Source organism: Nymphalis io, chromosome 5, assembly GCF_905147045.1.
Source record: "Nymphalis io chromosome 5, ilAglIoxx1.1, whole genome shotgun sequence".
NCBI lineage: Eukaryota > Metazoa > Arthropoda > Insecta > Lepidoptera > Nymphalidae > Nymphalis > Nymphalis io.
The window spans coordinates 10,878,676-10,905,441 of NC_065892.1; the positions used below are offsets into that span (position 1 = coordinate 10,878,676).

A 26,766-nucleotide genomic window follows, 5' to 3' on the forward strand; every position below is an offset into this window, starting at 1 on the left:
AGGGATGTATGCTATGGTCCCCTCCCATTCTATCTCCAAATGGCGGCCAAATGTGCTAGCTGACGATCAGTTATCGCGACCGCCCGTATACATTGGCGCAATATTTCTTAATATTAACCATACCTTACATCGCCATGTGCCACCAACCGTTGGAAGAGGTTATGTCTATTGTGTCTATACTTAAACTCACCCTTTAAACCGCCAAACAACAATACTAAGTATTGTTTTAATCATTAATCATAATTGGTTCGATTCTTATAATTGATTTGATCATGATGCATTATGGTCAAAAAGCTTTTGAAGATATAAAATACAAATTGTTTAAAAATATTGTATCATCAAATCAACAGCCAATCGTTGTCCACTGCTGAACATAGGCCTCTCCCAAGGTGTGCAAAGCTTCCTGTCCTCCGCCTTCCGCATCCAGTTGGTGCCCGCCACCTTCTTAAGGTCGTCGGTCCACCTGGCTGGAGGGCGCCCTACGCTGCGCTTGCCGATTCGCGGTCTCCACTCTAGGACTCGTCTGCTCCAACGGCCATCGGTCCTACGGCATACGTGACCAGCCCACTGCCACTTCAGCCTGCTAATTTTGCAAGCTATGTCGGTGACTCCGGTTCTTTTCCGGATAATCTCATTTCTAATCTTATCCTTCAAAGATACTCCGAGCATAGCTCGCTCCATAGTACGCTGAGCGACTTTGAATTTGTGGACGAGTACCGCAGTTAGTGTCCACGTTTCGGCACCGTATGTCATGGCAGGACATAACATGACCGTATGTCATGGCATTGTATCATAGTTATACTAATTAATAAATTATCTGCTTCGCCCATTTGCCTTTCATGATTGGGTAACATAATAAAGTAGTAGTAAACAATACCACAACAAATGCAGTAAATAATAAAACAGTTTTCAATATGAAAAAGAAATAATTTTAATCATTGACTAAATATAAAAATATTTTTTGTGAAATCACAATTGTAATAGCGCTAACATATAATTACGTTGTGTTAAGGTACTTTTGTTTTGGAGTATTCTATATATATACTGACAGACAATAATAATAAGTATAAAACATTTTTTTAAAGAAAAAATCAAAAACTTGCAACATTTTTAACATGTTTACTTAAAAAAACGTTTTATTTATGAAATGTAAACAAATATCATAAAAATCAATAATTTATGTGATACCGAGACTTATTTTAATTAAAATATAATCACGTGATTTTTTTTTTTTTAATAAATAAAAGTCAATTAAAATATACAATATTTCAGTGATGAAAAACGAATAAGTATAATGTATAAATATATTTATTTAACGAATATTAACAAACTTGTTTATTACTAAGGAGTTTTGTTTGACTTATTTTTAAATACTGTTAGCTACACGGCCTGGTACGATATACATATTAACATACAAGCTGCACACTTGACTTAGAATCAAAAATATCTTAACTTTCATTATATATATAAATATATTCAAAATAAATATAGCAACACTTTGCAATTTATTTCAACCAATCACAGATGACTCATCGATATTTACATTTATAAATATTACATTATATAATTAAATATATTATTATAATTATACACAAAATACTTTACTTTAAAAAATATTTAAGGAAAATTTAAAATAAATATATTATGTAAATAATGTAAAGCATTTATACAGGCAACATTTTTTAAACGTGTACGCATTATTTTTAATCTGTGAATGTGCTCATTAAACATTATTTAGATAATTACTTAATTACGATATGTAACATTCATTATTATTGAACATATAATCGAGGCATGTATTATAAGTAAATTAATTTAAAGTAGTCATTACTTGAGTCGTCATTGAGTAATTAGAATACGAATATCTAACTTTATATTGAAACCAATTGAATTTATATGCTTTAAAAAACCTAATGGTACTAAATCAAGGGAAAAACCAATGACCCACTAGCAAAGTCAAGACAACTTTTTTACAGGTAATCTGGTCTTAACCACTAATAATAAATAAAATAGAGTAATGCTTTAACATAGACGAAAAAAATGACTTGTCTTTAATTAATCTGTTCTATTACACAATCCGATGTGCTAAACAAAATATTTGATCTCAATAATAATCTCGCACATGATTCTTCGAGGTATTACTATCTATAACTAACACCGTATCTCTTCGCTACCTGTGGAGTGTGCGTGGTAGCAACAGCCAACAACAGCGGGACGTCATTTACGTCGATGTTAAGCGATTTCGTCAGCGTCGCGATATCGCAGAAGTCTGTCGACATCAACATGTCCGCTAACGTTTTTGATAGCACGCAGAATTCACGGAGCTTACTCTCGAGGTACAGGAGACACTGTGAGACGAAACCAATTCATTTAATCGTATAATCCAAAGAGATCTAACAAATTTATTGTATAGATCATATAATTCGTTAATTAAAATGTCTAAAACAATTTACAATGTCATATGTTATTAATTCGTGCAATAACGTTTCTTATAAACCACGGGCGAAATAATATATGTGGACAACATTTATAAAACAGACAGTTTTATAAATGTTGTAAAATAAATAAATTCATATTAATTTGTACAAATGCCCACTTGTACTAATTAATACGTAAAATTGGTTGTTAAAAATAAATAATAGAACGTCATTTCAATATAATTTAGAAACATCTATAGCAAAACTTTTAAACGGTTTCCCTGAGCAGTATTGCTGGATGAGCGCGGTAGACCGTACCTGCTGCGGCGGCACGCGCGCCTGGCGCATGGCGGGCAGCGCGTCCAGCACGCCGCCCACCAGCGGGGACAGCCCACCGCAGCCGCACTCGCGCCCCACCAGCCGCACCTCCCTATACGCCACAACAAAACATTATGATGCATCGAACGTCTATCCCATTTTTAAAATTATACAGTTTGTTCTTTCGACGTTTAAAGTTTTCCACATTTGGTGGAGGGTGTAGATAACGAAATCAGAAACTACATTGAATTTATTATTACTAAAATAAGATAAGAAGAAAGGCTTTTTTTGAAAAAAAAAACGCCTCTTTTAAAAAGCAATACTTAGTATTGTCGCGTTCCGGTTTGAAGGGTGAGTGAGCCAGTGTAACTACTGGCACATGGAACATAGCAACTTTGTTCCCAAGGTTGGTGGCGCATTAGCAATATAAGAAATGGTTAATATTTCTAACATCGCCAATGACTACGGGCGGTGGTGATCATTTAATATCAGGTGGCTCGTTTAAAATTTAAAACGGTATAGCGTCAGTTTCTAGTCATTTCCTCAACAAAACTGGTGGTAGAGCTTTGTGCAAGCTCGTCTGGGTTGGTACCACCCACTCATCAGATATTCTACCGCAAAACCGCAGTACTTGGTATTGTTGTGTTCCGGTTTAAAGAGTGAGTGAGCCAGTGTAATTACAGGCACAAGGGACATAACATTATACGCATTAACGTAACTTAGTTTCCAAGGTTAGTGCCGCATTGGTGTAAGCGATGATTAACATTTCTTACAATGCCAATGTCTATGGACGTTGGTGACCACTTACCATCAGGTGGCCCATATGCTCGTCTGCCTTCCTATTCTATAAAAAAACAAAACATCACTTGTCCAGCACAATAGCTCTCAATAAGATTTAAGAGCATACATACCATGAGTTAGTGTCTCCAACGATAGCGATGGACTGCACAGGCGGATCTAGTGTTTTGTTCAGGTACGATGTGAGGTCTAGGTCCCGCCGCAGTTCCGCCTCCCAGCTGTTAGGGTTTGCGACGGTTCCTATAAAACAAAATTAAAGATTACAACCATATGAAATGTGACAACCATATGAAAAGTGTAAAAGAACACGAAAATGCATTTTTTTACGGTATGTACATGAAACTAATCCACGAAATTACGGAACGGATTTTTTAGTGTTATTCACAAGTAGATTAAACTTGGAGCAACATTTAGGCTTTCTTTCGTTGAAATCGGATGATATTGAAAAAAAATATCGTCATTTAAAAATAATTTTAAATTTGACTACATAATAAATATTTAAAATATTAATTTATATAATAAATAGCAATGTTGCTCTGATTTATTATACATATAATAAAACAGAAACCCTCTGTCTGTTTGACAATGATATTGAACAAATTTATAAGTAACAAATGTGTAAGAGAATACGAAAATGCATTCTTTTTAATATATCGTACTTAACTTTCACGCGGACGCAGTCGCGGACAACACCTAGACAGATTTGATAAAACTAAAGTTATATATTTAAATGTTATATTGTCAGTATGTGTAGGTCTAATATTTCCACTGGAAATTAATATGATATGAATAATTATAACGAGACGGTTGGCGTGGTTGGTGGATGCTTGCCTTTCACGCCGAAGGTTTCGGGTTCGATTCCCACCCAGGACAGATATTTTTGTGCATGAACATGTCTGTTTGTCTTGAGTCTGAGTGTAATTATCTATATAAGTATGTAATTACAAAAGAAAAATAGTATATGTAATATATCAGTTGTCTGGTTTCCATAGTACAAGCTTAATTTGGGGTCAGATGGCCGTGTGTGAAAAATGTCCCAGGATATTATTATTATTATTATAAATAGTTTTTATTGTATTGACGTATGTTTAGAATGAGTCTAAATAAATGCATTTATCGCAAAAAATGGTATTACTACCCAACCTTTATTAATTATTTTATTTTTAATCAGTCACTTTGATGCTTTCGAGTCAGCAGCATTCATTAGATTCATTACAATCGACCAAATAATAACCATAACCATAAGAAAAGACAAATCATTAACGTCAGTTTACTTTTAGTCAATTAAAGATTACGCGCAAAATACATGTTTTACTATACAAACAAAACAAAAATGCTAAAACAACTTTACGTATTTTTCTGTTTAAATAAGAAACGACTTCTATTTATTTAATTAACCGCGTCACGTGCTTATCATTATGCTCGCGTGACAATAGAGGCTCGTCAAACCATACGACTGATAAGTGATACACTTCAGTTTATTTACATTCGACTAAACTTTGCTTGTTCGACGATTCTATGAAAACAAAACCGTACATCGACAATATAAAATAAGCTATTGCTCATACGTATCAAATACAGAAATTAAATTTATCTTATATCGTCTTAGGTTATAAATTGTTACTATTCCGAGTCTATTTAAATCCATTTAGTATATAACGAATAATGCATGACTTCATACAAAACAAATAATTATGATTCGTCTATATTGGGATCATAAATGTAATTATACAAATATACTGACTCACATTTTTTCTGTTCAACGGAAGTAAAAATTTTATTTATTATATAATTAGTTTCTGTGTCAGGAGAAGGGGGTTCATAGGTACCTTATGTTTTTTTCTGTATCCCTTACAATATGTATGCAAAATTTCACAATGATCACCTGCGTAGTTAAGACGTTATATCGTAACAAACAAACTCATTTTCGCATTTTCAATATTGGTAAGGTATATTTATTTTAATTATAAAATATATAACTTTACTTACCTTGTAAAACTAAATCAGGTACATAGTTGTTGGTGAGACCGCCAAGCAACGAAGCTTCATAGCCAGACCGCACTTGTGTCTGAAGCTTGCTCGAGGCCACTTGCGACAAAGGGAACTCTATCACTTGCTTCACTTCCAATTGCTTATTTCTATCAGCAGGCTTTGTATCTTTCTTATCATTCACATCCGCACCAAGCTCTCTGGAGCCAGAACGTTCATCGGGCTTGCTATCAACGTTCACAATCATCGTGTTTTCTTTCACTTTCCGAACGAATGTTTTGGGTGACATCTCCCGATGGGTGGTCGTATCCTCGACTAGCGTCTCCTTGGCGAACTGGGGCTCGGACTGGCGCGGGATATCGTTCATGTACTCCATTTCTGACGCGTTGGTAGGCGTCTGCAACATGGACTCCATCATCTGGCACTTGTAACACGTCTCGCACCTCTCTTCCTGTATCGGTGGTACGAAGGTGGGATCGAACTGGAAGTTGTCCAGCTTCAGGTTACCCGGTTTACCGATGTAGTGTCTATCTAAAATCTCTAAATTCTTGCTCTTCATATAATTAGTGACTATCTGTGGATACTTATCGAACTCGAACTTAAATCCGGAATGTTTTATTGGCTTGGAATGTTGAAGTGTCTGCCCGCAGCATTTGGACGGGCTCTCGGAGCTCCTCGATGACTTGTCCCTATCACAGTCGTTGGTGCAGTTGTCAGTCTTTTCTAGATGTGTTGTGTTGACTTGTTCGGGGGGCTTAGTTGATTTCTTACCACTCTTTTTCCCATACGATTTGTTCTTTAGTCCCACCAGCTTATCGTCATCGCCGAGCACGAACACGACTTTCTTCGCCTCACATTCCTCCGAAGCCGATAAGTTCGGACTCGAGTCAGACGAGGTCTTCAACGAGGTCATCACTGTCGGATGTCTTCTCAGCGGTATGTTCTGACTCTCACCACTACTACTGCCATCCAACGCGAAATCTGAACTAGAGAGCTTTTGATTCAAATCGACCATCGTGGTCGATTTTTTTAGACTAACCTCACTCGCTACTAACGTACCGACACTAACACCACTGCTCCTATTTAACGGATGCACTTTCAAACTATCATTGAAACTACACTCTTTAACTTCTACGCCTTTCGCGGTCCTAACTACGTCTAAACTTTTTTGGCTATTCACATTCACAATCTTGGGTTCCTTTAACAAACAGTCTTGATACTTGAAATCGTTCTTACTGACGTCACCACAACGTACGAAATACGTTAAAACTGCGAGTAATCTTTTTATGAACTGAACGTTTTTGGAGCCTGTGATGATGGTTCTAGCGGAACGCGGCGGGTAGCCGATACTGCCGCAGAGGTCTGTTAGTTGTGCCCACAGAGCATTGTACGGACGTCGTGTGTCAAGTTCTTCCGAGGTACAGTTCTGTGGATCAATGGGATCGTAGGGACTGACTGTAGACACCCAACCGAGATGATGTGTGAGAACGTAGGTCAGAAGTGTGCTGATAAAACTGAAACAATATAATAACTAATTACAATACCATTCACTATGAGTTGAACTTTAAAAAAAATTATTATAAAACAAAATTAATTCAAGTCATTTGGCAAAAGTAATTAATCTCCAGTTTCTTTAGTGGTGTTCAAAATCACATTGATTGACTTTAATTTGATCGATGGCAGTCGATTACGCAGAGGGGTCGTCAATGATCACCACGCCCGCCACCCAAGTGATCGTTCCCTACCATTTCAAAAATGGCGATAAATAAGACATATATATACGAGCTAGGAATATAAATTCTTCCCGACTGTACTGGCTGTCGTCGCGTTTGGACTCTACTACCACTTACCATCAGGTGGAGTAGATTTATGGCTTCCTGGCAAAAATAAAATATATATAAACCAAAGCATAAAAAAATAAAACATTGATCTAACCTTAGTTTTTAAAATTACATTAACTAAGTGGATACTAAATATCTCTTACATTTGAAAAATCTATGCTCAAAAGTAACATTAAAATAACGTTACTATACGCCCACGTGTAAGTTATACAACCAATTTACAGTCAGTTTGTCAATCGCGAAGGCGATCACGTGAAATATACGTAAACATAGCATATAAAAATAGACCGAAACACACACATCGACCGCTAAAAATAAAAAAAAGTTGCACTTGACAGTGACTTCATTCACACGTGTATGTAATTATCGGGCGAAAAGTCCAAAGACAAAAGTTTCCTTTTGATTCGGACTGCTCGTTACATTCCAGAGATGTTGGAAGCGATCCAACAAAATGTCAATGAAGTATCTCTCTTGCATTTAATTAATAATGGTTTATTAAACGATTGATAAAATGTTTGTTATAATGTATTATAGTTTAATCAACAAAAAATACATAGAAACTATTACATGTACTGTTTATTGTAAATTTAATTTGCGTACCTTATTTTTAATTTAATAATTGGTAATACAAAATGATAATACTTGAATAAATACACACGCATGGGAATTGCATTACTCTGTACAATTTTACAATATAAAAGAAAAATATTGAAACATTATTAAAATCATATGGCATATATCTGATAAAAAATAACGAACGCAAATAATTAGCAATGTCACCGACTATTGTTATTTTAATCTGATTTATAATAATCAGTGAAGGTATAGAATTTTTTTTTTTATTACAATAGCAAAAACGCGACAGTCATTGCTCGTGTGTAAGTACCAATTGTCATACTACAATAGATACTACAAAAATTTTTTCCATGAAACAATTATATATATATATATATATGCCAACGTTTAAGTTCATTGGTCTGTTAATCACAAACAGATACACCGTCCGTTTAAATATATAAGATGAAAGACTCAATCTTCACAAGCAGTATGTACATGGACTCGAATACTTAAATTGATAATGAAAAACGATCACCGAACATTGTGTTTTATTTTTTGGTTTAAAAAATATATATGCCATTGAATCACAATCTCAAAGGTCATATCAACTACACGTTTAATTTAAAATATTCCTTTTTACAATTATTTGTAACCTCAAAATCGTAGACTGAATGAATGAACGTAATTGAATCAACAAATAAAAAATACCCATAATCAGAACACGCTAATAAAATAATAAACAAGTTTAAAGCTTCCTTTAAGAGATTCATTAACACCTATATGACGATAAATTCGTAAATAAATAACAACATAAATATAATGTTAAACATTCCTCGAGAATTATTAAAATTGAATGATTCTTCTAGCGTTAAAAGACGTCATAAAAACATTTAAGAAAATTCCATATATAACGTAGATCCAAAATATTTATCATGGTTTATATAATATGGCATTAATTTTCGAAATACTAGATTCCCAAACAAACATAATTTTACTTATATTAGTCGAAACCTTTTAAAATTTCAATAACAATTGTTTTTCAAAATATTTTGGCCTAATGCTCTATGTAAAAACTCTTTCGCTACTTTTTTTGTTTAAAAAAAAATGTAGAATAGTCTACATTGGTTATAAAACTAAAAAGTTTTTTTTTTGTAATTTGTATACATTATTTAAATACTATTTAAAGAATTCTTTTAGTATTTATTAAATCCTATGTTGAAGCGCTCTGAGGACGGAGCAATAACATTCAACGCGAGTGTAACCGCACAAGTAACAATAACAGCCTGTGAATGTCCCACAGCTGGGCTAAGGCCTCCTCTCCCTTTTTGAGATGAAGGTTTGGAGCTTATTCCACCACGCTGCTCCAATGCGGGTTGGTGGATAACACATGTGGCAGAATTTCAGTGAAATTCGACACATGCAGGTTTCCTCACGATGTTTTCCTTCACCGTCAAGCACAAGATGAATTGTAATAACAAATGTTTGAATCCACAATCATCGGTTAAGATTCAGGCGTTCTACCACTAGGCTATCGCCGCCGCACAAGACAGCTAGTTAATCAATTACCGTTATAGAATTACGAAATATTTTTATCACCTGTTGACATCGCGAGCAGTCTACGCGGGTATTTCAATCACTCTTAGTATGAAGAAATTTTTGTTATTTGAAATAACTAAAAATAGCGTAGAAATGTTATTATTGAAAATCGTACGATGTTTCACTGAAGTCAATGCCCAGTTTTTGTTTACATAATCTTGAAGAATGAAAGAAATACCTGAAAAATCATCTCGATGCGTTTTTAAACATTTCATTTTCTATAAGGAAATACAACAATAGATAATATATATGGACGACAATTTATAGAATTACTTTTTAAACTACTATTGACGAATATTGACAAGAAATATAATTAAATATGAAACCACTATCAGCCGAGATAGTCAAATAGATTTAACGAGTGGTCGCGGGTTCAATGGACATCCCCTTAAAGTTTTTCAAGCCAAATTTGTTCGAGCCACAAAATCTCAGTGAACCATGGTGCTAGAGCAAGCCAAATCTTTGGCTTTTGATAAGAGGATGCTTATGCCCAGCAGTGGGACATTTGTGGTGTTAGTTTTCATTAATAACAAAAACATATATAACTATAAATAAACACTTACAAATTAGTATTCTTCGTGTCACCAACAGCTAGAACGGAGCATAGATCTGAAAGAAGCGTGTCCGCCATTTTGTTCGCTGCCCGCGGCTCGCTCGTGACTAGATCTAACCACACAGGTTGTAACCGCGGCCCGCACATCAGATCAGACAACCTGGAATTAACATAATATATTGTAACATCTTCGTTTTTTGACTGGCAAATGGGCAACCCGATGGTAAGTGGTCACCAACATTGGGCATAGACAATGACACTTCAATAAAATATTAACCATTCCTTAAATCGCCAATACGCCGCCACTTATTAGATATCTACTTTGAGAACTAAGAAGTTATGTCCCTTATGCCTGTAGTTACAATGGTTCACTCAAACCGGAACACAATATACTAAGTAGGGCTGTTTAGCGGTAGAGTAATTTATAAATAGATGGTTGGTTAACCTACCCGTTTATTTTGCTCGTCTGATTTCAAAATTCGAGTCGAATTTTTCGAATTTTAAAAGTAAATCTAAGTTGTATTCATTTCAAAATTCGAACCGAGTTTAAAATAAGGAAATTTTCATATTATTGCATCTCCGTATATATGCGTGTGTAAATTTTCATTTTATCATCTACTAATTCTCGTCACCCGATAAAATAACTATTCATTTCATAATAATAAATACTTAAAACAAATTTCACGTACGATTAAAATAATGAGACCTGACAGGAATTTTTCCAACTACCGCCGATTCTGGCTAATGTCCAGATCACCATAACTTATAAAGTCGAAACAACGATCAATCCGTCAACTATTTAAGCACATCGGTCATTTGTTAAATAGATGAGACGTCTTAATCGGGCACGTGATGGATAACGATTAAGAAACATGACTCTTAAAATAGAATTAGTACGCTAGTGGAACGAATACCGTAGAACGAAACGATTGTAACTCAGACTATAATAGAGATGACCCAGAAGCGAGAACAGGTAAATCTCAAAGGAAGACGGGTTCGAACCCGGGTAAGCACCAGATTTCGTGTACTTAATTTAACAATTTAAGCAAAAGTGTGGTAACCTACATGTGTCTGATGAAATTTTAGTCTCATTTATAACTATCAACCTCCAAACATTCTCATTGAGGGGCTTTAGCCCAGCAGTGAGACATTTACGGATTTTTATTCCGATTTTAAAGGCGCTGTCACCCATGTCAATCTTAGTTACGTGTTATTCCTACCTTTTTTTCACACTGTCTCATACACCCTTTGAATCGTTATACATAAATAATGTAAATAAATTATAAATACAAAGGATAATTTTTTGTTAATATAAAAACTTTTGTAACGGCATCTAACCAGCTAGACCTTACAAGGCCTTATAGTTCAATATAACCAAGAGTTATGTTGCTTAACGTAATATTTCTCTGCGTAAAACTCAACGGTGCGTTCTACGGTTGGCACAGAAAGATATAACGTAAAATAAAATAAATAATAACATTTAATGTATATAAGGTAAAACAACACAGATAATAAAACTCGATCGACACGAATCGAAATCTATGGAATTAGAAGAAGAAAAATCAATTCCCTAGAACAAATACGTGAGTTGGTTAGAGTAGGTTTTATTGCGTACTTCAAATGACATCTTAATTATTATGCAATTGCAATTTAAATATAAATCTATACTCACACTCGCTAAGAATTTGTACATCGTATATGAAACAATCGCCGTGCCAAATATCGTGACGATATGTTTTACCGTTAAGGCGTGAAAGCATAAACTAAAAAAAAACACTTTCACATTCAAAAAAAAAATAATTATAATTGCTTCGAAACACATCAGTAAATAGAAATTAGGTTCGTCCGAGAAATTATTAGTGACAAATGACGCTCACCATCTCGCAGCATCTCCGGCAGCCTTATGAAGGGTTGATACGAAGGCGCTTCCCGTTCCCGCTGCCAGTGTCGCGAGACGCAACCGACACACCAGGGCCTGAAGTTGCGGAGAGTGTTCCATACAACGACGAATGAGGTCCCTATGATTGACGCGAGAACAATATTAAATTTTTTTTTTTTAATTGATAACATGGGTTGTTTTTTTTTATTATTTGCAATATCTGTCGTTACAGGAAATAGTACTGGATTATGGAACGGTGAACCTTTTCTATAATAAACGTTGAAACTGTATTTTTTTTATAGAATAGGAAGGCGGGCGAGCATATGGGCCACCTGATGGTAAGTTGTCACCAACGCCCATAGACAATGGCATTATAAGAAATGTAAACCATCGCTTACATCGCCAATGCGCCACCAACCTTGGGTACTAAGATGTTATGTCCCTTGTGCCTGTAATTACACTGGCTCACTCACCCTTCAAACCGGAACACAACAATACCAAGTACTGCTGTTTTGCGGTAGAACATCTGATGAGTGGGTCTTACCAGACGAGCTTGCACAAAGCTCTACCAGCTTTCTATTAACGAGTGAATGATGTAAGAATAAGTAGGCGTCTATCCATTACATATTTTTAGTCTATTTGAAGATACTTTAGTACTAATAAACTTTGTGCATGATATCATTGTTAGCGTTACGATGGCGTTACTTTTAAAGTAACATAAGTCTATATATAAATCCTCGGCGATATGTAAAATCGAAGTCTCTAGAAAAAAATGCCCTAGGCGTCAAGCTAAGTAAATTATTATCTATTATACATTTTTAATAAATTAGGTTCGTGCCGATTTCAATTAAGAAAAAAAAAACACAAAAATATAAGATTAAATGCAAACTAATATATTTAAAAATGATAATAATAAAATAACTTTAGTTGTGCGAATCATTTCGAGGTCTTCAGTTAATTGAGGGTTATATTGATTTATATATAACTTTTGAGTAGAGTTTAAGAATAAATGTTAATCTTACATATCAGTAGATTCTGCAACCGTGATAAGCAATGCTAGTCCAAGTTTCCCTCGTCTCGTCACAACAGACGTTGAACTCGCTAAACTATCCGTTGTTCCGCTGGTTGAACTGCTGCTGTATATCTAAATAGGATAAATCAATTTATGGACTGTTTAATTCATATTCTTTCCTTATCCCATCTAAACGGGTCATTGCGGTATGATAACTGCATGGAAAATATTCCGCTGACTTACAGCCGACTTTTCTGACGTTCGAAAACCATTGGAAATACTTTAAGAGTAAGTTCCCCAATACGAAAAGCTAGTTGAAGCGCTTAAATGCTTAAAGTTTTAATGACACATTGTACCCACTGTTACAGTTACTACAACTAAAAGCAGACGGTTTAATCAAATGTTCTAGAACATTTCCGTTCCTATAGAAGCTTAGGTTTACGTATTACATGATAATTTCAGCATTATGATAGACGAGGGCCATTTAATACGTCTTTAAATAAACGAAACGAGGCCACACATGACGAAAGATTAAAGTAAATCGATATGACGTAGCGTTTACAGTTATCACATGATTCTGGTAATCCATGCACTAATTACAAGACAATTCTAAAATAGGTTTTTGTAACGAAATTCAAATATGGAACGGCGAGAAAAGACAACAAAATACACTCTAGGGGCATTTTAATTATATTAATCTAAAGATAAATAAAATAAAAATAAGGTGATCGATCCTGGCCCTTTCGCCGTTTCCATTATCAAAATTATCCATGTAGTATTTTCTAGAATATTCCTACGCAAAAAATTGTACACGTCTTGATAAGTAACAACATACTCAACTACATAATTGTATAATCGGTTAACGTAATGTTACGTGACATATCGAGTCGACACAGTTACTCGACGAAATCGTTATGATACTACTGGGTCATGTGCATGCTGTGCCATTATTCGAAAACGACATTCATTTTCATTAATTAAATTTCTTAGGTCGTTACAACGAGCGCTAAGAAACCATTACATGTGACAGATGTAAAACGATACGTCACCTCATTACATTTTCAAACTTTATGTATACACACATAATGAGAAACCGAAAGTATGACCTACAAATCATCATACAGTGCAAGATCCAAGGAAAACGAAGTGTGGGTCGAAGAAGAACATCTTGGCTGAAAAACCTACGCCAATCGTTTGGAAAAAGCACTCGTTCCTTATTCAGAGCCGCGGCATCAAAGATAAAAGTTGCCTTAATGATCGCCGACCTTCGAAAGAAGATGTCACTTTAAGAAGAAGAAAAATGTATAGAAACCTAGCAATAAGTGATAAGCTTTGTGTTAGTCTGGGAGATATCACCCACCATCAATGCGTAGTATTATTGTATTCCGGTTTCAAAAGCGAGTAAGTCAGGCACAAGTAATATAACATTTCAATAGGAAGGCGAACGAGCATATGGGCCACCTGATGGTAAGTGGTCACCAACGCCCAGACATTGTAAGAAATCTTAACCATCGCTTACATCACCAATGCGCCACCAACCTTGGGAACTGTTATGTCCCTTGTGCCTGAAATTACACTGGCTCACTCACCCTACAAACAGGAACACAACAAGTACCAAGTACTGCTGTTTTGCGGTAGAATATCTGATGAGTCGTTAGTATTTACCCAGACGAGCTTACACAAAACTTTACCACCAGTAGCATTAAGGAATGGTTAATATTTCTTACTGGGCAAATGTCTATGGGCAGTATCGAACACAAACCATCAAGTGTCCCATTTACCGTATCGTATGTAAAATAAAATAAAAAAATAAAAAAGCGCTCAAAGTCGGCCTTGAAGTTTAACTCGCATCGTACCCGAAGACAATTTCAATCACATGATGCACCTTTTACTACTGACAACGTAATGTCCTATATTTAGAGCTTTTCGTGATTATGTAAAATACTCGTGAGTGCTTATAAGCGTAAACTCAAACGCGGAATAATATACATTTAGTATAAATGTGTGTAATATTCTCATTGCGACATATATTGCAATGTTTATAGTATTACTGTTGACTAGCAACTGATTACAGTCTAGGTTTTTTTATTTAGATAAAATCTATGAACTTATAATCATTCATAACAATATATTGCTGTTTTACTTCCCAATGCATGATATGTACTATTAATGGTTGTCTAACGTAACTCGTATTCTCTTTCTATCTATATGATAAAAACTATAACTTTTTTTTAAACTAACCTTACTAGAATCGTGAAATTAATAAAAAAATATTTCCGCTTTCAAATCGGTACGCGAACTGTTATCTTGACAGTCCATTTGCAAAGTCAAAGACAACTGTGGTTGCTTTATATAAAAAGATAATTATTAAAATAATATTAAAAAAATTTACTCGCGAAAAAGCGATTCGGAATATTCTAAATTTAAATTTTTTACCGTTGGATTTAAATTCAGAATAAAAACTTATTCGAAGACGATTCGTTTGGTTAGGAACAATATCATCATTTATAATGTCCTTCTGACCGAGATTAGCCAACTGCGTCGGAATTATATTATGCATTATATATTCCCGTGCTCTCACAATTTAACACGACTGGGAAACGAGAGACTATTCCTTCCCTCTCGGATTCGAATTCAGGAATTCACGATTCGCAATATTATCTTTTTGTTTGCCTTGCCTTGTTTGCCTTGCTTTATATATATATTTTTTTTATTATAATTTTTGTTCCGAAATTTTAATTGATACAAACAAACATTTACGTACTAATTATACATCAGCGACTTATACAATTGTATACTAAATACAAAAAGGCATACTATACAATTCCTTATTTAAATATACACATGTATATATAGTATATAGCATTGTATATAGCATTGTAGCTATCCACTTAACCGAGAAGGCAGTTACAAAGCAACAGTAATACACGAACAAAATATTTCCCAGAACAACGTTGATAACAGTTTAATGACATAATTATTGTAATTATCTCTCTATTTGCCCGATCGGATCACATGACCGCAGCCGCGCCGGCCACTCATGTGATCCGTCACGCGGATTGATAGCGATAAATTTGCAAATAAACCCGATATCATTATTAAGTTGATAAATATAATAAACTTCTCAAAACACTTTTGACTCAAGATGTTCGCGACGAAAGTTCACAAAACACATTTTTATGAATACACATTCGCGGACACACCTTAACATATCCCCTAAAACGTATTAATGCCTGCACTATTTTAAGTTAAGATTAGATTTAAACCTAATAATTAAACATTTTTTTTTTACATTTTCGCGTATGTAAACATGCTTTAATAATTTCAGATTCGGTAATCATCGCTCAGTTGGAAAGTTCGTCTGATTATAATTTTCATTCAAGAAAAAGTGAAAACTGACAATCAACTATAATTTGTGCAATGAAAAGCTTTATAACGAGCCGCAATCATATATTTTCAAACGTATAATACAAGAGTATTAGTAAAATGCGTCTATTAAGGCGCTGTTAACACAGCTCAACAGTCTACTAACTTACAACATTCCAATCGGTCCATTAGTTTCGAGATTATTGCTACAATACAAACAAAAACAAATAATAGTCTCTATATAATATCGAAAGTGTTACAATACCTGCGAATCAACGCTGGAGACGGTACTTGATGTTGGTACATTCAAGTAGTTCGCCTGTCCGAGGTCGAACTTAGTGGCCATGCTCTGGAAAGTTCGCCTCTGCCAGCTACCGTTGCTGGAGCAGCTCAACTTGCGACCACACGGAGCTGATACACAAACACGCCTATTAATATAATATATATCTTAGACTATGGATACAAACAATTGTTTTAATTTTTTAAAGTATATAGGCAGGACTTTGTAGGTAGAAATAGACCACCTGATGTTAAGTGGTCACCGCAATCCAAACATTGGCATTGTAAGAAATATCAATCATTCATTATATCGCCAATGCGCAATTGACCTTGGGAACTAAGATGTTATGTCTACTCGCCCTGGTTTACTCGCCCTTCAAACCAAAACACAACAATAATTACTATTGCTAAAACGGCAGCACAATATATGATGAGTGGGTGGTACCCACCCAGGCGGGCTTGCACACAATCCTATTAACAAGCAATGTGCAAAATAGTTTAGTGTTTATATGGCAAAATATTCTCTAAAACTTATTCAATTTATTGAATTTCACAGAAGTATTAAATTAAAGAAAAAAATCTTCACAAACGTCAAATGTTTTCTTTCGTTTGTGTTACGTGTGTTTTATTGTGGATATACGAGGAAATTATATATGAGTTATTTTATATTTATTTACAATTTATGCAAATGACATATGTAATTTTAACATCAAAACTGCCTATGTCCAAACTGGATAAAAGAGATTAAAGGAGAGTAGATAAGAGACAGATAGAGAAAATTTTTGGAGATATTTTTCTATTCATAGCAATTATTCATTAGTTTAAGTTTTATATTATAATAATTTATTAGTCAATTATGATATAGAAATAAAAATAAAAAAATACAATAAAAGTACGCGTAAAGGTGAACGAACTATCATCGTCGTTTAGCGGTTATAGTTTTTTATAAAAATTAGTTCCGCATTGATAAAGTATATGATATCTAAACAGTGGTCTTCAATATTCTCTTATCGCACAACATCACCGTGCTCAAGTGAGATATTTAAAAGAGATTGTGAAGAGATTCGAAATCAAAAACATTTATTATAAATAAATTGTTTTATCAGTACGTACAGTAAGTACATTTGATCATTTTACACAATAGTGTGAGCAATTTGAATAGTCCACCAATTTAATTTTGACGGGCCGGTTAGCGTGGTTGGTAGATTTGCCTTTTCACGCCGAAGGTTGTGGGTTCGATTCCCACCCAGGACGGACATTTGTGTGCATGAACATGTCTGTTCGTCCTGAGTCTGGGTGTAATTTTCTATATAATTATGTATTTACAAAATAAAAGTAGTATATGTAGTATATCAGTTGTCTGGTTCCCATAGCACAAGCTTTGTACAAGCTTAATTTGGGATCAGATGGCCGTGTGTGAAAAATGTTCCAGGATATTATTATTATTTGGAATGTCGGTTATTGTTAAAAGTATAGATAGGCAGATATGTATTCATTGTTTTGTATTGCTAAACAATTAAATAAAAATGGAAGTCTTTTGTATAGAGAGGACATAATTATTAATTTATAACAAGCGGTCGAATACCAATCGGTCTAACGCACTAATGTTTCCGTGCCAACCTTAGCTTGGACCTTAGCTTTTGATTGCTATAATTGTGTGAAAAATTGCGGTTTTTTTTCAGGAAAGACAAGTAGATAGATAAACTTGAAAAGCAAAACCTTATCTCAATACAAAATTTGGCCAAATTTTGTAAAAGAATAATTACCCATTTAATATTATTCGCAATCAGTGAAAACTTCACCTAACTATTCAGAAGACCTTTATCTCGCCTTGCGACAAGCAAACAGACGGAATAGGCCTGGTAAATGGATTCAACCTTTTCAATTATTTTTTTTAATTTAATTCCCCAATAATATCGACAGCTAAAATAACATTTTTAGTCAAAGGAACATAAGAATTAATATTCTATAATAATACTTACTGTAGAAGCAGTATTCGTCTGTAGAGTTCACATCCCAAGTGTCAAACATGGAGAAGTAATCATAGGTTGAACCCACGCTGCTATATGGTGATTGTTCCCCATAAAAACCTAAAACAATTTAATGCGTTCAGAACATAAACAAACCAGTACCGGACAAAGGTTTCTCTTACCGTACCACATGTACAGTAAGTACAGTAACAGCCTGTTAATGTCCCACTGCTGGGCTAAGGCCTCCTCTCCCTTTTGAGGAGAAGGTTTGGAGCTTATTCCACCACGCTGCTCCAATGCGGGTTGGTAGAATTCACATGTGGCAGAATTTCAATGAAATTAGACACATGCAGGTTTCCTCACGATGTTTTCCTTCACCGTTAAGCACGAGATGAATTATAAACACAAATTAAGCACATGAAAATTCAGTGGTGCTTGCCCGGGTTTGAACCCACGATCATCGGTTAAGATTCACGCGTTCTTACCACTAGGCCATCTCGGCTTTTTACCACATGTACAAAACATATAATTAGTGAGAGATCAAGGCAAGCGGATGAGTGAGATTACTAATCTTGACTTTATAAATACGTTATCAACGATACAGCAATACAAACTATATATAATAACTATGTGCTCGATAAAAATCAAATACAAAAAAAAAACAACAGATTAAAAAAATCGTTCGTCTATAAAATTATCATTTTTGGTAAATAATCTTATTTTTCTGATACTTATCAACACTTGTTATTCAAAATTGTTATTGATTTACTTGATAACATTGCTTGTTTGCGTATATAAAAATCAATGTTCCTTTGTTTGTCCAATATGAATTCCTGTACTATTATTTCGATTGCGATGAAACTTTGTACTGTTATGCGAAGTTCTGAGAAGGTATGTTAGGTAGTTCTTCTATCGTAACGTAAGTTTTAACAAAACAATTTAAAGAGGCAATGGAACGCATACTAGTCTTTAGACAGACATGAAGTATATTATATATTATTTCACCAAGCTTCTGTAATGCAGGTTCCAACGAATCTAGTCATGGTAGCTAGTTTTATATAAAAAATTATTAATTGAACGTATTATTTGAATTCACACGTAATTCATCCGATCGAGTTAAAACTTTGTACAGTTATTATTAGGATTATCATTAACGTAAAGTTCTCTGTCATAGTTAAACAACATAAGGTCTACTAGTCGTATGAGATAGTTATTTAAAAAAATAAATAAATAAAAGCATTCCATTGCATGGAGTTAATTCTTCGACAACTAAAATATATGGGAAGAGATTAATTAACTTTAAAAAACAAAAACAGCAAGATATTTTTCATTTACAATAGGTAAGCGCACTGGGAAACGGGTCACCTGATTGTATGCCATCCCCACCACCTCACACCTCACCTCACATTAGCGCTCTAAGAAATATTAACCGTCCCTTATAGTTTTTTCCCTTGTGCCTGTGCTTGTAATTACACTGGCTCACTCACATCCTCAAAGCGGAACACAAAACTACGAAGTATCGTTGTATAGCGGTAAAATGAATGAAAACGGATATTATATTTATATGCTTATTATAGTATATTTATAGCGATACGCTTTCAATCTCGTACGTTTTTTCTTGGTACTGTCAAGGATTTTATGAATAAGTTGAATAAACTTTCGTATCGATCACGTGAGCGTTTAAAGGCTTCTATGGGTCAATGCAGTCAAGGTCGGAATTAATCGTTAAATATTCATTGATTTTATGCACAAAGGTATACGAGTGGCGAAAAACGAAAAATTAAAAAACTACTTAAACTAATTACTAAACTACAAGACACGCTACTTTATTCGAATAAAAATATAAATATAAATGGCAAGATAATATATTGGTGCCTTAAAATTATATTAATTATATATATATATAATAAGGTTACTTAACTGATATTGCAAACAACAAAATGTTTACATATAACATAATAATTTATCACGTGATTCGTATTTCGTACCAAAAATAAATCGTGACGAAACGTCGACGCATTTAAAATAAACTTTGAAGATATTTTTAAACGTATATGGCAATCGCAGACATTTATTAACTGATCGACATTTATTAAAACTTAAGTAAGCGATAGTCTTTCGTATCGTTTTCGTGAAACAAATTTATCATAAAAACTTTACGAAAAGCAAGCGTTATTATGATGACAAAATTTTAAAAATAGAAAACTATTGAAAATATTACTAAGTTTTCTTATTATGTAATACAAAAGTTACGTTCAATATACAAAGCAAGTTTCTCTTTTACAGTTTTCCGATATAATATCGTTAAAGCACGTAAAGCCGTACAGATTTTCAAACGTCCGTCCAAACGCAAATTGGCGGCCATCGGACTATTAGTGAGAGCATAGAAAGTGCAACTGTCTCTGTGCACTATAATATGTATAGCGTAATTGATTAGTCTTGAACTTTGGAAATGTAGCCGAGATCAGCCAGAACTTCTAGTATATATTATATCAACAACATAACATGCTGTTGGTATTCCAGAAGTATGGACATAAATCCATATAAAAACATCACGCCATAACAGATAACAAGTAACATGACTCTAAAATAAACCCTTGACCCCTTAAAATATGGACTTTGTTGAAATATGTACATTAAATGGGATGTAAAACGTAGTAACTACATACATCAGTACAGAAAACGTGTATCTACTTACCAGAGTCACCTCTATCCAAAGAAAAACTTAGCGAAACTCCTTCCTCTTTCAGCAATGGCACGTTAAGCGGCGTCGAGTGGGTGGCCAAGTGTCCACTCTTCGCCTCAGTCTTTGTACGACTTATCCGCGACGGTGGCACGTTGAATATCTTCGTGCACATTAACCTACATAAAAAGTCTTGCATAAAAAAATAAGATCGTGTAGTTACTAATGTCAATGTCTTAAAGACTAATGTCAATTTTCTTTGCAAATTTTCATAATGTTTTTTTGTTCTTAAATGGCGTGTCTTAAGGAGTAGTCAACGAGTTCAATTTATTATGACAACCGTGCAGTTGATATATTTCAAATTAAAGATTAAAAAAACGCAAATTTCATCTGTTAAATCATCAAATTTATTTTAATTTTAAAACATTAACGATCAGAAAGAATGAAATTCTCTATACTTTTTTTTTATTTTTGCTTCATGATTTTTATCTTGATGAAAGTTGGAATTAACAATAAATTTATAGATAATACTAAAAAATAAAAATAATTTCTTTTAAAAACCGATCCTTTGTTTAAGTCAATACCGCCAATTTAGACAAACAAGAAAATTCTAGAAACAGTTACATGAAGGCGGAATGATTTTGGTATGATCGGTCATCGTGCACATTAATTAGTCGCAGTTGTGAATATTAATTATTTTGTTTATTTTTTATGTATGAAGACAATCAATTTGTTTTAAAAATGCTTATCGAGGCTCATATAAAGGGTAGGCAAAGTGATGGCCTGAGGAGCAAACGTGTCCTGAGAACACGGACAGCCCCCAAATAAATGGCCATTTGCGATGTCAACGTTAGGCATTGTCCCCGCTTTACATCAAATATAGTGAACAAGCAGCGCAATATTCGTTACAAATATCTTATTGCAAATTCAACGAGGAAATAATGTTGAAATTATATCCACAATTTACGCTGTCATGACTTGTAGTGTTTTTTTTTAAATATTTAATCTAATATAATAATAATAGTAACGTTACAAGTAGTTTTAATCGATATTGTTAATAAAATGGCTGATAATTTACCTTTTCGGATCATTCATGATGTGAATTTTCAATGAAACGCTCTTGCAGTTCATTGCAACCGCACCGAATATCATCTCACCGAGGACGCTAGCATCCGTCGCTTGGCCTTTATACTAGACAAAGGAAAACGCATAAAGTTATAAAAAAATAAACGAGTTTGTTTTGTAGATTAACTTAGTAGCTTAGTTATATAAAATAATTTGTATAAAGATGATTTTTATTAATATATGCTTTTAAAATATGAGAATTTACAAATTGCATCGTTATTCTAATTATCTATACCTATCGCTCGTCTCCTCCGATTTCGGCGGCCATTCTCAATGAATAATAGAAAACTACGCAGGAGATATATTGGAAGTGTTATTATTGGGAATGTCTTAAGGGAAAAATCTTAATAACTTTTTATTGCCCCGATCTGGGATTAGAACCCCGGAACTCGTAAGCCTTATAAGCTAGCTAATATATATACTAGATATATTTAGTTAATCATGAGATAAGGAAATGCTAATAAAAATCAATGTTACGGAAATTCAAGTGTGTTTACTTTAATAATATACTACATCGAGGTCGGTAAGCCGGTAATAGGAGGCAAAGAATATTATTTTAAACCAAATGCAATGCCGTCCAAATATAGACTAATAGATCTTTAAAGCCGTACGAAATATTTATAACACATTATTCAATTACTACTGTGCAATAGATATGCACATAAAAACGTTAATAAAATTTCTACAAAAGAAGTGCAAAAATTATCATTATTAATATAAAATAAAATATTCTGAAAAAATAAAGCTTTAGCCTACGATCTAAAGTTCACAGTTTAAATTGCCGTCTAAAACTCTATCACGTGAGGACCATATTGCAATAATTTAAAAGCCGGTTTATTTCTACGTCTTTAAAAAGGTGACAATAATTTATTTTGATGTCTCGTTTTAACAATTTCTGTTATAAGTGGCGTATGCGAAAACGGTATAAAAAATTATTACTGCTGTTAAAATTCGTGCTGAGGATTCTTAGTTTTTAAAAAATATCATTAACTCTTAGAATGTATAAAAACCTCAAATTCTGACTTAAAAATACGGCAAACAACAACTTTATCAGTTAATATTAAATCGTTAGATAATTGATACGAATTATCAATATATTATTTCAATCAGTAAAGAAAACACTATTTCAAGTCAATTGACCGATTTAACTCTATGTCATAAAGTAAATTGATAAATAAAATGCTAACAATTATGAACAAAAGATCAAACCTCTAAGCCGTTACCTAAAGTTTTATAATTATAATTAATAAACATAATTTATATAATATCATTAACCGTATATAAATATCATAGATGTTATGTAAATACTATAGAAGACATTACGTATCCAAATATTGAATTCTGTTACGTCGATCATTGACAAAATACAGACAATATATATTGCCGTAACCGTAACAGCCTGTGAATGTCCCACTGCTGGGCTAAAGGCCTCCTCTCCTCTTTTTGAGGAGAAGGTTTGAAGCTTATTCCACCACGCTGCTCCAATGCGGGTTGGTAGAATTCACATGTGGCAGAATTTCAGTGAAATTAGACACATGCAGGTTTCCTCACGATGTTTTCCTTCACCGTAAAGCACGAGATGAATTATAATCACAAATTAAGCACATGAAAATTCAGTGGTGCTTGCCCGGGTTTGAACCCACGATCATCGGTTAAGATTCACGCGTTCTTACCACAGGACCATCTCGGCGACAATATATATATATACCAATTTAATTGACGTATAAAACAAGACATGTGATGTTCATACAATTAGTATAGTGCTAAAATTACAGTCCCACAATATAGTTCATTAGATCCATTTACAAGCTCGATTATAATGGAGAAGGCTAACACATAAAGTGGTCTAAATATAGAATCGTAATGCGAATAAACTGTGAATTGATTGTCTCGTGATGGTATGTCTCAATTGTTATGTTTATTTATAAATTGTTACAGTTAGGTCTTTGATAAATAACTCCTTGTATACATAACGCGATTATGTGCACTGTTGTGATTCTAACTTAACCATAACAAACAGTCTTTCAACTGTTTTGTTTGACAAATATGCTAAAACCATATACATAGGAAATATTTATGATAGAAAATTAGAACCTAAATCATAATAGAATGTTTTATTTTATCACAGATAAACAAAAACTTTCAGTTTGAGGGTAAATCGTTTTTATTGAAGGTTTATATTGATTATTTTATCTATGTTTATAGTTTAAATTACAAGACACTATCATTATTAAATTTAATTATGTTTTTCTAATATTAATGGTTGAAGCAACTAATATTTAATATGTATCACCAAAGGTATAAAAGATATGTACTAAATATGTTAAATAGAGATCATTAGTTTATTTTTCTGTGTTTTATAACAAAGAACTTATTTCTTTAAACCGAAATATAAATAAAAAATTGAATTGTACAAAAGAATGATAATAGATTCTTGTTATGAAAGTGTATTTTTTCATTTACTGGTTGTGAAGTGTATTCAGGCAAGAATGAAGGCTCTTAGGATTTATTTTCTAAGGGTTTCTGGTATACATTAAATTAAATTATTGCACATGCACTAACTTACTATACAATACTTCTAGTACATTTACATTATTTTATTTAAAATTAAATATTTTTAATATTTATTATTATTAAATATCACTTGTAATAATAATAATTTTAAGAATAAAAAAAATTTAACATACCACATATGTGTATCCATCTGAAACTTCCATAATGCAAGGAATCTTATCCGTGTTTCTATAATCTGGTTTATCATTTTTGTGTGCCGGTAGTCTTTCTATAGTTGATGAATCAAACAAAACCTTTCTTCCCCTGCGATCACACTCTTTGTATAGAAGCAACCGCACTTGCTGCGAAGTTATTTCACAAGACCTGACAATGAATTTTTATTATACATTGCATAATTTGTGAAAGGGAACTTTTGGAAATCAACAAATGAAACTATATTTTCCTTCAATGGGTTTAATTACAAATAAAAAAATAAAGAATCTTTGATTAAATATTTGTGAAACATCTATCATTTTTTAAGTTTTCAACTATCACTATGTAGTTACAAGTGTTAATTGCATGAAAAAAACATGTATTGTTTTGTAATAATTTCAAATTGAGAATAAACCAATTGATCTTAATATAGGTATGTAGTTGTATCACATGTCTTTTATACTTTTTTTTACACATAAAAATGTATAAATAGAATTCGTACAATGTACATCACAAAAACTTTCTCTTTGCATTGATGCAGACACATGCTTCATTTATATATATAATCATATTATATAAAGTAAATTTTATTTTTATTTCTACCATTATAATTCAAATGATATATTTAATAATATAAAAATTATACATTTTGAGTGGGATCTTATAAATTTTAAAGTAATAGTTAACAATGTTTGCCACATTAAACTATTTTGTTAATTTTTAAGGACAATAAAAATAGATGCTATCTTTATTTAGCACACACTGTTATTAATTTATCAAATGAACCACTTGTTTCCTTATTAACAACAGTACAAACAAGATGAGACTGCTTTAAAGCAGCTTTAAACTTCATAAATATTGTCATAGAAAGGTCTAGACTTGAAATTATGCTTGGAAAATAAAAAATACAGCATCAAGACATGTTTACCTAAATTTCATTTTATTTCATAGTCGGTTAAATAATCCCACAGCTGTTTCACCAAGAATGCAAATTATAAAAGTTCAAAAGAAGAAAATTTATTCCACATGCACACACGGTCCAAGAAATGCAATAACAAAAAGATTTCACTTTAAATGCACTTTGACGGCCGAAAGACAATAGACCGACGGCCGAGTTTCTTGGAATGTGCGAGTGTACTAGCTCGCGTGTAAATAGTAAGTAAACATTGATGGAGCAGAGCCGCCCCTCTTCCTAAATGACGTGATCAGGCCGTCGCCCACGCCACCCCGCGCCCCCCCGCGCTTATCACATGCTTCGAGACTTCCCCCGCTTTGAGCTAGTCGGTGACGGTGATACTCACCGCACTGCCACTTGCCAGTCTTGTGCGTCACCAATTTCAACTTCGCAACTCAATGAATCCAACAAACAAGAGAACTCTGAAAGCTTAGTGCGTCAATTCCTCAAAGTTTCCCTTATACAAAAATAGAAAACAATAAATAATAAGCATACATAATGACGTACCTATTTCGTGAGTCCCAATAATCATAATCAAGTTTTCTCTTATTAGAAAAAATGTTATCTATTAATGCCATTGTGTCACACACAACATTTCACTTTATCCTCGGATTCTAAGTTAGTCGACATCATCATGTATATCCGATTACGAGGTTATCGAAAATATTTAATTTTTGATTGCATTTCGGAAACACTTTGAATGTAAATAATCTGACATATC

The 26,766-nt window shown here is 33.6% G+C and overlaps 1 protein-coding gene across 2 annotated transcripts; it reads right to left on the bottom strand.

Annotated features, from left to right (window-relative positions):
* Positions 1–915: 915 nt before the first annotated feature.
* Positions 916–26,755, bottom strand: LOC126768618 (folliculin-interacting protein 2). 2 transcript variants are annotated; one of them, XM_050486812.1, is made up of 13 exons: positions 26,553–26,755; positions 25,072–25,261; positions 22,338–22,450; positions 21,275–21,438; positions 18,589–18,696; positions 16,593–16,738; positions 12,972–13,093; positions 11,948–12,088; positions 10,081–10,230; positions 5,523–7,036; positions 3,647–3,773; positions 2,736–2,847; positions 916–2,348 (listed from the first exon to the last, which is right to left on the bottom strand). In XM_050486812.1, the coding sequence occupies exons 1-13, from the start codon at positions 26,621–26,623 to the stop codon at positions 2,142–2,144; spliced, it is 3,165 nt and encodes a 1,054-aa protein (XP_050342769.1). In that variant the 5' UTR covers positions 26,624–26,755; the 3' UTR covers positions 916–2,141. The 2 variants fall into 2 exon arrangements, with proteins under 2 accessions (XP_050342769.1, XP_050342770.1); XM_050486813.1 differs by lacking the exon at positions 26,553–26,755 and adding an exon at positions 26,019–26,477.
* Positions 26,756–26,766: the final 11 nt, after the last annotated feature.